Here is a 13,435-nt window from a genome sequence, read left to right on the forward strand (position 1 = left end):
CCTTATCTGAAAGCTGAATTCATTCGTCCGGTGCCAATTAAGCGCACAATCCTGTCAGATCAACCCTCATTGTGTTACTCCATTGTCTCATGCCACAAAATGGAATTGGCAAAGCTCATTTTATGGCCAATTAGACTGAAAAGTGAAAGCAAGATAAGGCAATGCTAATGTTAAGTTTAGTCTGTTAGCAAATCTGCTGACCAGCCACAACCATTAGAACACTTGATTATCATTAAAACTTAGAAATGAAATAAAGCCTTTTGAAATACAGAAATCTCACAGCTCTACTCCTGTAAATGAGACTTCTCTTATTCTTGCTTCCATTCAACTGCGTTTGAACGTTAATATCTTGTATTGCCCAGAATTTTTAATCAGCCATTAGCACACTTACTAGCTTGCTGTGACAAGTCTTTGTATAAATATTTGCATTAATCGGTGCCGGACAAAATCCAGTTGTTTTCAGTAAATGCCTGCATAGTCAGCTCCGAGAGCTCGCACCATAAAAATCCCACTTCTTTTTTTTTTGTCCCCTTGCCTCCCATCTAAGTCTGATGTCTTTTCAGTGTGGTCGTTCATGTGTGCAGAAGGGCCTCCAGTGCCAAGAACTTCTCCATCCAGCGTGGCTGTCCGGGCCGGGCACAATGGAGCCCCTCTGTCCTCCTGTGGCCTAAAGAAGTCTCCCTGCAGGAGTGGAGGAGGACCACCTCAGTATCCTGTCTGGGTATTTCAGAAGTCTCTGCAGGCTTCAGAAGTCTCTTGCCTCTTTTTGCACGACACTCGAAGGTGTTGGTAAAGTGGCTCGAGCGAGTCATCGGCTCAGTTTCCTCTTGTGTCTTTGCTCTCTTCAAAATCATATCCTCAGGCGCCTTTTTTAAACCACTAATTTGCTTCTGTTAAAGTTGGGAAAAGTCAGCGTGAGATCGGGTTATTGGAGTGGAGGATGAATGGACGAGTGACACAACACAGGCAACGATAAAACAATAAGAAACACTGATTTTGTAATCGTCTTTGATGCAGATATCAGGCACCATGGTGCTACATGCATCTTTGTAAGGTTGCAGGGGTTAAAATTCTTCAGTCTTCCTCACTTTCTCATCTAATGAGGTAACTTCATAACACTTGTAGGGGTTTCCAGCTACACAAACACGCTCATTTGCACTTCTGTTGTGCCCGCTTTGTTGAGATCTTAAAGCGTTGTCCTAGTAAGTGGAAGTTCAGCCTCTCAAAGCCGTTAGCATGGCTGTTGGCTCTTCCTTGTTGCTCGATGTTAATGCCGTGTTGTCGCATTGTCTCCCAGAGTGATTACAGCGTGGGGGGCCCATAAATGTCCCTGTAGGGCCAGTGTACATACACAAGGAGAGAAAAGACAGCAGAGACACGACAGATGGATATTTCTCATGGGTTTGGCAAGAAGCCTGCAGACGCTATAGAGTTTTGTCCCGGGGGATTGGAATGATAAAAATGTAGTAGAACGTATAATTGGAGAAAAAAAAAGAAAAGAAATACTTGAGTGTTGAATTCCTTACAATAAGACATACCTTGAAGTTTGACAGTTAAAACAATCGAGGAGTTGAAAATGCATACATAAGCAAGTCCTCATGAAATATGGTGATACAAGAGGACGCAGAGGCAGGCGACAGCAGGCAGACAGGCAGTCAACCTAACTAACCCTGGTGTCCAGAGGAGGGAGTCTCATCTCCATGCTCTTGAGCCACTGTCTCAGTGCTTTGATTTGACCCCTAAACTCACTCTGCCATTGGCTCATGTCCCCCACGTCCCTCCTGAAACAGAAGACGGACATGAAATGTAAAAAACTAAACTCGCATTGATCACATTTTAGTCAAATATTTGTCATGGAAATTGGTTATTTAAAGGGTCACATAACTAAATCCTATACACATTTGTCTGAAATGTTTTCCTACTCTCATGATTTCTGTTACTCATAGCACGTCAGAATTATTTTTATGAAAATACAGTAAGACGAGGTGTGAATGATCCCTGTCTGCAGTGGCAGGAAGTAGAAAATTAGAAGATTGCGGCGCAGACATGACCTCTTCCACAGCATGATGAGCCCTCAAAGGTTGTTACACTTATCAAAGGGGTATAACCGGGGCGCCACGGCTGAAAACATCAGCAAAATATCTCATTAGGGAGGCATCTGTTCTCTCTGTCTGTTGAGCTGGAACCCTTAGTTTTCCACCGTTGCTGTGTTTCAATTAGATGTCTTACACTGTGTGATTACTTCACAATTCATAGCTCTGTCTTTGTGCGGCCCACAAAGCTGACACAACTGACCAACTGCCGTCACCGGCTCTGCGTTTTGTTCAGTCTGACTGTTGGTGGCCACTTTCAGTCAAGCGGGCATTCCTTCCTTTGGATCACTGCTATTTTCGAGTGCGCATTCAGGTGAGATGAAGCAACGGATTTGATTTGTATTGTGGAGTAAAAGTGTGTCAATTTGTCTCCTAAAATCTGTAAAAGAGGTTTTTTACAGTAGCATACCCATTCCTCTGATCCTGGGAGGTAGGTGTTGGTAATCCAGACAAAGCACTTCCCTTATCCTGAAAGAAACCATTCAGAGACATATACAAAATGACTGTTGTTCCAGTCGCTGCTTGAGCTGGCGCTGTTCGCTCGGCAATTCATTACTGTACACGACTATACAGTGTCTTTACAAGTTCTCTGTGTTCTTACCTCCCTGCAGACAGGTTCGGGGGCAGGGAGAGCCGGGTGGGAAGGGGTCAGATCAGAGTAGTCAAGGGAGCTGAGTGAAGAATTCAGGGAGGTCAATGCCCCATTGCTTCTGCTGGCAGGCTCGTCCATCAAACCCAGTGGCTAATGTTGGCACACAGAGCAAAATACTGTATGTACGCAGTATGAATGAGTGAGAGCGTTAACCCACATGCTCAAATCCTGGGAAATTATTCTAAAAATGTTGTGTCTGAAAAGGGTTGAAAAGGCTTCTATGGCTCAGTGGGTTCCTAACAGGGCTCAGTGGTAGAGCAGGTGTTAAACCGAGCAGCCATGTTTCACCTGGTTTTCTTGCTTCCTTGCAGATGAATGTAGGTCAGTCTAACACTGCCCCCTTGTGGTCTACTAATACAGTGTAATACCACTCTCATATCACTGTATTAGCCTGAGTACTGTATGATGCAGACAGTAGAAAGTGGAAAATGGTTGCTTCTAGCTTCCAGCTTTTTTTTTTCTTCTGTACAGTGGGACTAAATAGAGCGCTACTGTTCCCTTTATACACAAACCCCAATTCCAATGACGTCGGGGCATTTTAGAAAACAAAATAAAAATAAATACAGTACATTTGCAGATTTACAGATCTATAGCTAGTTAATTGGATACACTACAGAGACCAGATATTTAATGTTCAAACTGAAAATATTCACTCATTTTGGATTTGATGCCTGCAACAGGTTCCAAAAGTTCCAAAGTTGTGACAGGGATAACAAAAGACTGGGAAAGCTGAGGAATGTTCATAAGGCCGCTGTTTGTGACATGCCACAGCTGAATACAACTGCGTGAGCAAAAAGTGCAACAGTTTCAGAAAAGATTCAGAAAATCCAAAGAAATGTCTGCACCCTATGTGACACTGTATTAACCAACATTCACATCTACCAAGGCAGACCAGGTTTTGGAGCAACGTATGCTGCCATCCAAGCAATGGACGCCCAGACGCATTCTGTACATGTTACAACAGTGTGGCTTTGTTGTAAAAGAGTATGGGTACTAGACAGGTCTGCCTCTAATCCAAACCTGTCTTCCAGTGAAAATGTGTGGTGCGTTATGAAGTTCGAAACATGTACATGGACATGGACACCTGCAAAGATCCAACAATTGGTGTCAGTGCTTGAGTGTTGTTAAAAGGAAAGGTGATGTAACACAGTGGCAAATATACCCCTGTCCGAGCTCAGTTTAAACATTAAATATCTTGTCTTTGTAGTGTATTCAACTGAATATAAGATGAGAAAGTTTTGCAAATCATTTTGTTCTACTTTAATATATGTTTTACACAACGTCAGAACTTCATTAAAATTTTGGTTTATAGATATAGTGTGCAAAACACTAGGCTAAACTGCACTAAAAAAAGGACTCTAAATTAGCTTCACATGTTGGTTACTGACGTATGAATTACAACGATGCTTCTTCAGAGAATATTTATTTACAACATAGTGTTATGTTCACATACAACAAAAATCTCACTGTGTCAAAGCAACCTCTACCCCATAAGCAAAACCAACCAGTTAGTTTGTATCTTTATATGTTGCCAAAACTAAAATCAGGGAACTTAACATCTCAACTTGCTTTTATTTTACATTGACATTTCCACCCAATATCTTTGTAAAGTTAGTAAAACATGCAAGGCAAATTCATAATATCAAAAAGAAATATGAAAACGTGTAAAAGATTTACAGAAAGATGGATAACAGAAATACTTGATGTGGAAAAAACAAAGCAAATTCAAGCTTAAAGCTGTTTTTTTTAAGTTTGCAAAGGAAATCTGTGGGAAAATGTCAACTTAGACTACTTAATCTTATGTAATACATACATTCATGCTAAGTGATGCCGCATCAAATATGTCCATTCTCCAAATTTTGTCTCATAGGCACTTATGGTTGAACTGAATCTAAAGTCACAAACATCACAAAACCTGCTCTGTGGACTCTAAATGAAGATGTGTTATAGATAATCCCATTTAAAATGACAAGTGCACAAATAACTGTGTATTCTCTGGAGTGTTCTCTAAAAAAAAAAAAAAAAGAAAGAAAGAAAGACAGAAAGAAAATAAAACACCAGGACATGAAAACATAAATAGCGTTCAAGTAATAAATACATGAAAATGAATGAAAAGTGTTCCTAGAAAGGCATCCCAAGATGGTGTTGACTCAGCCTCAGCTTTCTCCAAGTGTGATGTACAATGGAAGAAAGGACATACTCAATGGCAGATCTAGGAAAAAAAGAAAATGACTATGAATTATAACCAAAAGAAACCAAAGCATGCAAGCATGCAGCATGGAATTAAACTGAAATGAAATGAAAATTATATAACAAATATAGATGAAACTATGATTTTTTAGGAGAATGTTTTCTAAATCGGTGTACCTGTACTCCGTGAGGTTGACACGGACTCACAAATCCATCCAAGGGGAAGGGATCGTATGCTCCGGACCAATGAGTGTCTCTCTTAAGGGGTAGGACTGGGAGAGACCAAGGCAGCTGTTAAAAACACAAAACGATAGTTCAGAGCAGAAACAGCTGACAGATGACATGTGGGACAAAGATCTGAGATGTGTTCAAAGTTCAACTTAAGAAGACGAAAACAAGGGAAAGGAAAGAACAAATAATAAAGTTAACTTACAAGAATCAAAATAACAGAAGGCAGGTCTGTGAGGGAGGCCAGGATCGAGTCTGACATCATCTTGGGATTTACCGGAACACTTGGTTGATGGTAAGTATGAGTACTCCAACATTTGGAGTGTGTAAAATAACGGTGCATTTAACTCAAAGGATGCAAAAGCCTACTGAATATAAATGGATATTAGCACTAGTAATGACAGATTAGAAAGCTTACATCATTTTTAAACTCTGGCACTTCTTTTGAATGTTATATTTTTGTAGTGTCATTTTTTAGTGTCTACTGTAGTGTATTCTGTTTAGTAATTTACTGGGCACAGTCGACAGCTACCCAGGTACATAAAACATAAAAACATATTTTTTCCCATACTCTATACAAACATTCAGAAAAGTTGAAGGCATCTATATACTTTAGTTAGAAACATTATTACTATGATGAAATTCATTATCTCGTTACTAGTACTGTCGAAAAAGATACAAAATAGACAAACATTCTTGAATTTCAAAAAAAAAAAATTGGAAAAATATTTGTTTGTCATACATACAGTATATATTAGTTTCAGAAAGTACACATCCTTTCGACAGGTGTGAAGTTAAAACCATAAAGTCACTTAAAAAACAGATATGTCATGCTTTTAAAAATATATACTGACTTGGAAATCAGTACTTAAGGCAAATTATATATTTATAGCAATTATTCTTTATGTCTTGATATGTGAGGCACATGTTTAGACAGATGTCGGATATGGAAAAAAAAACGCCTAGGAAATTCTTGTGACCGCATGCATGAATGAATAAATAAATTATATCTTCTGTGTTACTGAAACTATTTTTTGTCATGTTAGAAATGCAGCTATGAAGTGCATTAGTATTGCTGATACTAAGTCACAAGTTATTAGGGAGAGAACTAGCTGATTAGAATCTGCGGCTGTAGCTAGAAGAGGATGTGAAGGAGGAGGATGAGAAGTTCATGCTGAAGCCAGAGCCAGCATCAATGCTGCCTCTCCTGGAGCCTGATCGGGATCCGGTTCTTGAGCCTGTTCTTGAGCCAGTCCGAGAACCATATGCAGAGCCAGAGCCACTGACATTGTAGGGACTGTAGAGGCCTTTGCTGGACTGTGAAGAGGCCTCCAGGAGTCTTAGGCTAGATCCTTCCTCAATCATGCTTCTATCCATGGCATCTTTGAAGGAGATTTTCAGTTTGGTTTTTGGACATGTTAAATATTTAGAATAAGCACTGACATCTCTCAGTTTCTGGGCAGTGCGGGCATCAATGGTTCCCTTCCTGATGGATTCGTCTAGTGGCACTCTGCCCTCAACTTCAGGCTCTATAAGACCACCAGTCAGATATTGCACTTCAAGGAAACGCTGGCCAGCCTCATAATACAACCAGCCCTTCTTGAGGGCCTGAGATGCAGACATCTTTACTTTAGTTCTGGGATCTTCAAATCCGTTGAATGCTTTTTGAGCCAAGTTGAGACGATCGACCATGACTTTGTCTACAAGGCCTTTTTCTGTGGCATCAGCAACTGAGAGTCTCTCGCCACTTGTGGGGTCAATTATTCCTCCTGTGCAGGCTTGGGCCTCCAACAATCTTTGGCCTGTAATATTGTCTACCAGGTTTCTGTGCATTGCCTCTGTGATAGACACCTTCTCCAGTGTGTCTATATCCAAAATTCCAGCTACGGGGCCAGTCTCCTCTGTTGGGTCATTCCATATGACTGCAGGTGGTTTGATGGAGGGTATGGGGCTCATTGGAGAAGAGTAAGTGGAACCAGTGGTGGAACCAAATGAGGAAGAGCGTGAACGGAAGCCTCCCATATTTCCAGAGAGCATATCAGCAAACTCTGTGATGGACAGGTTTCCAGATCGATATGTATCAAGAGAATTCTGGTCAATAAGACCACGGAAAAGAGCATCATCAACATCATACTGTCTCCCTGACCTCCTGTCAATGATAACAGACTTTACAGTACCATCAGAGGAAGTCATTGTGATCTCTTCCCACTCACACTCCTGCTCTGCAAGCTCCAGGTAGGTTTGGTGGTCAATGAGTCCCTTCCTGTAGGCCTCATAAACTGTCATTTCTTTGCCTGTCTCTGGGTCAACAATAACAACTCTGCGTTTGCGAACTGAAGACTTGGAAGAGGTCTTCCTTTCCCGCTTCTTTTCTTTCAGTAGCAGAAGCACCAGGCCAGTTTCAGGATCAGTGATGCACCTCTCCATCAGCTGGAGGTAGGTAAGGTTTTCCTCAGTGTTGGGATCAAAGAAGCCTTTGGTGTCATCAGATGGATCTGTCAAGATCTCATTCATTTCCTCATCAAAGAAGCCACGTTTGTAGGCCACCTCAACTGGCAGACGGTGACTCTCCTCTGGGTCAATGATTCCACCAGTGGCAATCTGCGCTTCCAGAAGGCGGATACCGTGGTCTTTTAGGATGAGCCCTTTTTTCATGGCCTGGAACAGAGAGATTGTCTTGCCTGTATAAGGATCTCTATATCCTGTCACTGCACGCTCAGCAGAAAGAAGCTTGTCTTTGAACTCTGGGCCTACAATTCCCATCTTGACTGCTTCATTGACAGTCAGTTTGAGGTTTTTGATTGGATCAATGACATACCCTGTAGAGGCCTGGGCCTCCAGGAGTTCAAATGCAGTGCCTGGCCTAATCATGTTCTTCTTCATGGCCTGGTAAATTGATAGACGTTCTTTTGTGGACTCCAAAAATACACCAGCAATGCAGCTTGTGCCCTCAAGGTACCTTGATAGTCTATTGCTAACCTCCTCCACTGAAAGAAGGCCTTCATTCAGTTCACTGACTGTCTGCTGATCAATAATTTGTGAGCGGAGTAGCTCCTCCATGGTGATCTGTTTTCTCAGGCCTTTGAATGTCAGCCTCTTATCTCCCAAGGAGAGGAGGCGTAAGCCACCCTCTATCTTGCATCTCTTGAGCAGCTCTGCATATGACACGTTCTCATCATTGACAGGGTCAATGAACCCTTTAACTTCGTCAGTCAGCCTCTCGTTGGTTTCCCTGTTGATATAACCTCTCAGCGTGGCGATATCTGCAGGCAAGTGGAACTGGAATTCAGGATCAATGATACCACCAGTGGCAGTTTGTGCTTCTAACATTTTCAGGGCATACTCCTCTGGAACAAGATCTTTTTTCATGGCCTGGAAGAGAGATATGATTTTCCCACTGTAAGGATCTTTGTATCCTGTCACAGCTCTTTCAGCCGAAAGAAGTCTATCATGGATCTCAGGTCCGACAACACCCTTACGGACAGCCTCATCAACAGTGAGTGTCTCATTCTTCACTGGATCAACAATGAATCCTGTAGCAGCTTGTGCTTCAAGGAGACTGAGGCCTATTTCTGGTTTAATAAAACCTCTCTTCATTGCTTGGTATATGCTTATCTTGGAGCTAGAGTCAGTTGTGACCCCAGCAACACAGCCAGTTCCATAGAGATACTGTTTCACACTGGTCATTTCCATTATGTCACGGATATCTCTCTTGCCTTGTTTAAGAAGATTGTATGTCTCCAAGTCAATGATGCGGGCATTATAGAGCTCCTCTATTGTTATCCTCCTCCTTATGGTCTTGTAGGACAGTGGACTTTCATTTATGATGGTCTCTCTTTGCTCCATGATTTCAATAATGATGATGATCATCCGTTCTTTGGTGATTTTACCGGAGCGATATTCATCCATGAGCTTTTTTCTCTCTTGCTCTGGAAGCAAATTTGAGTTCATGACATCCCAGAGATTCAGTGATTTGTCAGCAAGGCCCTCAATTGGAATATCAATTTGGGTGTTGGTAAGCTCACTCTGTGTTTGTTCCTCTGTGTAGAGGTATGTCTTTTCCACAACAGTTGGAGACTGAGGCTTAGAGAGTGGGAGGATATACAGGCCCGTGTCTTTGTCTCTTTGGCATTTGTCTTTAAGCTGTCTGTATGTTACATTCTCATCTGTTTCTGGGTCTGAGAAAACCTTGTTTTCATCAGAAGGCTCAGACAGGGTTTTGGCAGTTTCTTTACTAAAAATGTTCTTCTGATATGCTACATCAGTGGGGACACGGTGGCTGTTAACAGGGTCAATGATTCCCCCACTGGTCATCTGTGCTTCCAACAGAGGCATCGCGTGCTCTTTCAGGATGAGATCTTTTTGCATTGCTTCGAATAGGGAGACTGTCTTGCCAGTAAACGGATCTTTGTAGCCAGTGACAGCTTTTTCCGCAGAGAGGAGTTTTTCATGTAGCTCTGGACCAACAAGGCCTGACTTCACCGCCTCATCTACTGACAGGTATTGGTTCCTCACTGGATCAACAATGAACCCAGTTGCAGCCTGAGCCTCAAGAAGTGAAAGACCAGTGTTGTGTCTGATGATCTTTTTCTTCATCGCTTGATAAATGCTTATTTTCTCTTTTGTCGGTTCAAGGTAGATGCCACCAATGCATTCAGAGCCCTGGAGATATTTGTTGACATTGGGATTCTCACTGACTTGTTTAGGCGTTGTTTTGCCTTGTTTAAGCAGTTCCAAAGTTGGTTTGTCAATGATTTTGGAATCAAACAGGGAGGCTGCTGGGACAGGAGCTCGGAGTCCCTTGAAGCTGGACTGTTCTTGTCTCTTGGCTTCTTTCTCATCTACAATTGTGATAATAATCTTAATTATCTTTTCAATCGTAACCTTTCCTGATCTATACTGTCTGAGCAGGTCAAGTCTTTGTTCTTCAGTGAGATACTCAGAGTGTATAATTTCCCAAAGGGTCATCTTCTTGCCCTTAAATGGCCCAGAGTCAAGCTCCACAGTTGCCTGAGTCATAGCCTCTTTTGTCTGGGCTTCAGTGAATACTGGCTCCTCCTTAGCAGAGATTGCTTCATCTGAAAGAGGCAGGAGGTGGAGACCAGTTTTCTTATCAATGACACATCTTTTGAAGAGCTGTGAATACGTGACATGTTCTTTTGTGTTGGGGTCAAAGAAGCATTTAGTTTCATCAGTGGGATTGCTCAAAGTCTTTTTCATTTCCTCATCAAAATAGTTTCTCTTGCAAGCCACATCATGTGGAATTCGATGGCTCTTTACTGGATCAATGATGCCACCGGTGGTCATTTGGGCATCAAGCAGTCGGATTCCTTGCTGCTTAGGTATGAGATCTTTTTTCATTGCCTGGAACAGCGATACAGTCTTTCCAGTGTAAGGATCTTTGTAACCTGTAACAGCTCTCTCTGCAGACAGGAGTTTTTCATGGAGCTCAGGACCAACAACACCTGCTTTGACAGCTTCATCTACAGTATACTTTTGATTATGAACAGGGTCAACCACATAGCCTGTTCCTGCTTGAGCTTCAAGCATATTCAAGGCAGGCCCAGTCCTCATTACATCCTTCTTTATGGCTTGATAGAAGGACATTGTCTGTTTGGATGAGTCAATGACTACACCTGCAATGCAGTTTGTACCCTTGAGTGCTTTGCGGACAGGCTCCATTTCAGACACCTCTTTGACTGTCACATTGCCCTTTTGCAGTTTGTTGTACAGATCATTATTAATGATTGTAGACTCTACAAGCTCAGTGGCAGGGACAGGTGCTCTCAGACCATCGAAGGCAATTTCATTCTTCTTCTCTCTTTCCTCAGCCACAGTAATCACAATCTTAATGATCTTTTCAATTGTGATTTTGCCTGTCTTGTATTGACGGAGAAGGTCCTTTTTCTGGTCTTCAGTGAAGTACTCAGAGTTGATTATCTCCCAAATAGTGACAGTCTTTCCCTTGAATCTTCCAAATGGCACAGACACAGTTGTTTTGCTGAATACATCTTTGGTTTCTTCTTCTGTGTATATGCTAGAGCACTGAGCAGCTTTGTCTGTGATTGGCAGGAGTAACAGACCAGTCTTGGGATCAGTAGTGCATCTTGCCATTAACTCAGAGTATGTCAAAGGTTCTTGGGTGCTGGGGTCAAAGTATCCCTTTGTGTCATCACAAGGTTTCTCCATAATCTTATTCATTTCGGCATCATACTGTCCCTGTTTAGAGGCAATGTCATTGGGTACACGGTGACTGTTGATAGGGTCAACAATGCCACCAGTTGCAAGCTGAGCTTCAAGCACTCTGATGGCATGATCATGTTCTATCAGACCCTTCTTCATGGCTTCAAAGACAGAGATCTTCCCTCCAGTGTAAGGATCTTTGTATCCAACAACAGCCCTCTCAGCTGAAAGCATTTTGTTGTGTAATTCAGGGCCTATCACGCCTTCCTTGACAGCTTCATTAACAGAAAGTTTCTGGTTCTTAATCGGGTCTAAAATGTAACCTGTGGCGGCCTGTGCTTCAAGGAGGATCATGGCAGTGCCTGGTGTAATCTTTTTCTCTTTGGAAGCTTGATAGATTGACATTTTTTGATTAGATGGTGTCAAAATACCAGCTATTGCGTCCTTTCCTTTAAGAATTGTTTTCAGATTTTCAGTCTCACCAAGCTTGTCAACAGTGGTTTTGCCATCTTTCAGCTTGTCAAACTCCTTCTTAGGCAAAAGACCAAGCTCATGAAGTCTGCTTGCAGGTACCTTATCACGGATGCCATCAAAAGCCAAGGGATCAGGTTTCTTATCGACACCATCTACCACATCACCGGCATTTTGGCCATTAAAAACTTTTGTTGTTGTCTCAACCTTTGTTACATGGATGACCTCTTTGGGCTGGTCTTTCTGGGCTTCTTCCATTTGCTGCAGTTTCTCACGCAACTTTTGGTTCTCCTCTGCAAGAATCCTTTCCTGCTCTAGTCTCTGCCTCTCCAGTTCCTCCATTTCTTTTTGCTTGTTAAGCATTTCTTGCTCAGCCTCTTTCTGTTTACTTAGGGCTGCATCCATGGTAGCCTTGAGTTTCTTCTTCTCCTCCTCCATCTGCTGTCTCTGGCGTTCCTGTTCATCTTTAAGAGCCTTGGCCTTTTTGACTTCCTCTTCAAACTGACTCTCTAGCCTCTTTTTCTCATCCTCAATTAGCTTTTCTTTCTTTAACAGCATCTCCTTTTCTGTGAGGAATGACTGCTGGAGCACTGTCTTCTCATGCTCAATTTGTTTCTGCTGTGCGTCAGCCATCTGATAGAAAGAATAATAGACAAGACAAGTTACAATGGATTTTTATCCGTGGCACAACATATTTTTATAATATGAACAGTGTATTTAGCTTATTAAAATTTTAATAAATATAATTTCTACAATGCACTCTGCTTATGCATATCAAGCTAAAATTATCATAAAATGACTGTATACAGTATGCGTGCTCCTCTATAATGCTCACTGATTGAGCAATTTATGGTAACTAGTTTTAAAACACGCCTGAATGAATAATGTTCTTGTGAACTTCATGCTAATCATATTCCTCAAATACAGGCATCTTGGAATTCATTGTTTTAGCTCATGATGTGTGGAAGGAATACATATTGTGTAGTGTAATTTCATACAATTTATTTCCCCCAAAAATAAAAACAGAACTACTATATCATCATATCTTCTCGGGGGCTTTGCTTTTACAGAGGTTGTACTCAAAACTAGGGTAATTTGCCCTGAAGCAATATACTCCAGAAGAGTGTCACTAACATGCTAACTCTGGATTATGAAGCATTGTTTGCTAAATGGAAAACGAGTGATACTTGTTCCCCAATACATTGTTTGATTGTTTTTTGTTTTTTTTTAAGTACATTTGGTTCTCACTACTGGGCATGACTATTTGTTTATAATTGTGTTATGTAACTCAACTTAGAATTTTGAAATACAAAAGTGGTTTGCATGGACTTTAGAAATTGACTTGTCCAGAAGCAATATTCTTTATCATGAAGTGTAAAAATTAAAATAATAATAATGAAACCATAATAGCTCCATGTTCAGTACAAGGTGGCTTATTGAAATGACAATGGCACTGACACAACAAACACTATATAAAATCTCTTTGCCACCTGGGGTGACGGATACAGCTTAACCTTGTCAAAAAGGGAGTAAAGGTGGTAGCATGTCTTGTGTCAGTTGATCCACATTAGTGCATTGCATGGTCACATCAGATTGTGGGCGGTTGTAGCTATGGTGA

The 13,435-nt window shown here is 41.6% G+C and overlaps 2 protein-coding genes across 9 annotated transcripts in view; both read right to left on the bottom strand.

The window, feature by feature from the left end:
• macf1b (microtubule actin crosslinking factor 1b) overlaps positions 1-3,098 on the bottom strand; it is a 29,454-nt gene extending 26,356 nt beyond the window's left edge. The window contains exons 1-3 of the mRNA XM_047598084.1: positions 2,695-3,098; positions 2,503-2,561; positions 1,670-1,781 (exon numbers count right to left, since the gene is read on the bottom strand). Of these exons, the coding sequence (XP_047454040.1) occupies positions 1,670-1,781; positions 2,503-2,561; positions 2,695-2,823 (300 nt within the window). The 5' untranslated portion in view covers positions 2,824-3,098. The remainder of the gene's footprint in view (positions 1-1,669; positions 1,782-2,502; positions 2,562-2,694) is intronic.
• A 1,053-nt stretch (positions 3,099-4,151) lies between these two features.
• Positions 4,152-13,435, bottom strand: part of LOC125015961 (plectin-like) — a 59,482-nt gene continuing 50,198 nt past the window's right edge. For all 8 annotated transcript variants that reach the window (XM_047598080.1, XM_047598076.1, XM_047598081.1 and 5 more), the window contains 3 exons: positions 5,369-12,450; positions 5,113-5,226; positions 4,152-4,957 (listed from right to left, as the gene is read on the bottom strand). In XM_047598080.1, the coding sequence (XP_047454036.1) occupies positions 6,280-12,450 (6,171 nt within the window). In that variant the 3' untranslated portion in view covers positions 4,152-4,957; positions 5,113-5,226; positions 5,369-6,279. The remainder of the gene's footprint in view (positions 4,958-5,112; positions 5,227-5,368; positions 12,451-13,435) is intronic.

The sequence above is a fragment of the Mugil cephalus genome, chromosome 11 (assembly GCF_022458985.1).
Source record: "Mugil cephalus isolate CIBA_MC_2020 chromosome 11, CIBA_Mcephalus_1.1, whole genome shotgun sequence".
NCBI classification, from domain to species: domain Eukaryota; kingdom Metazoa; phylum Chordata; class Actinopteri; order Mugiliformes; family Mugilidae; genus Mugil; species Mugil cephalus.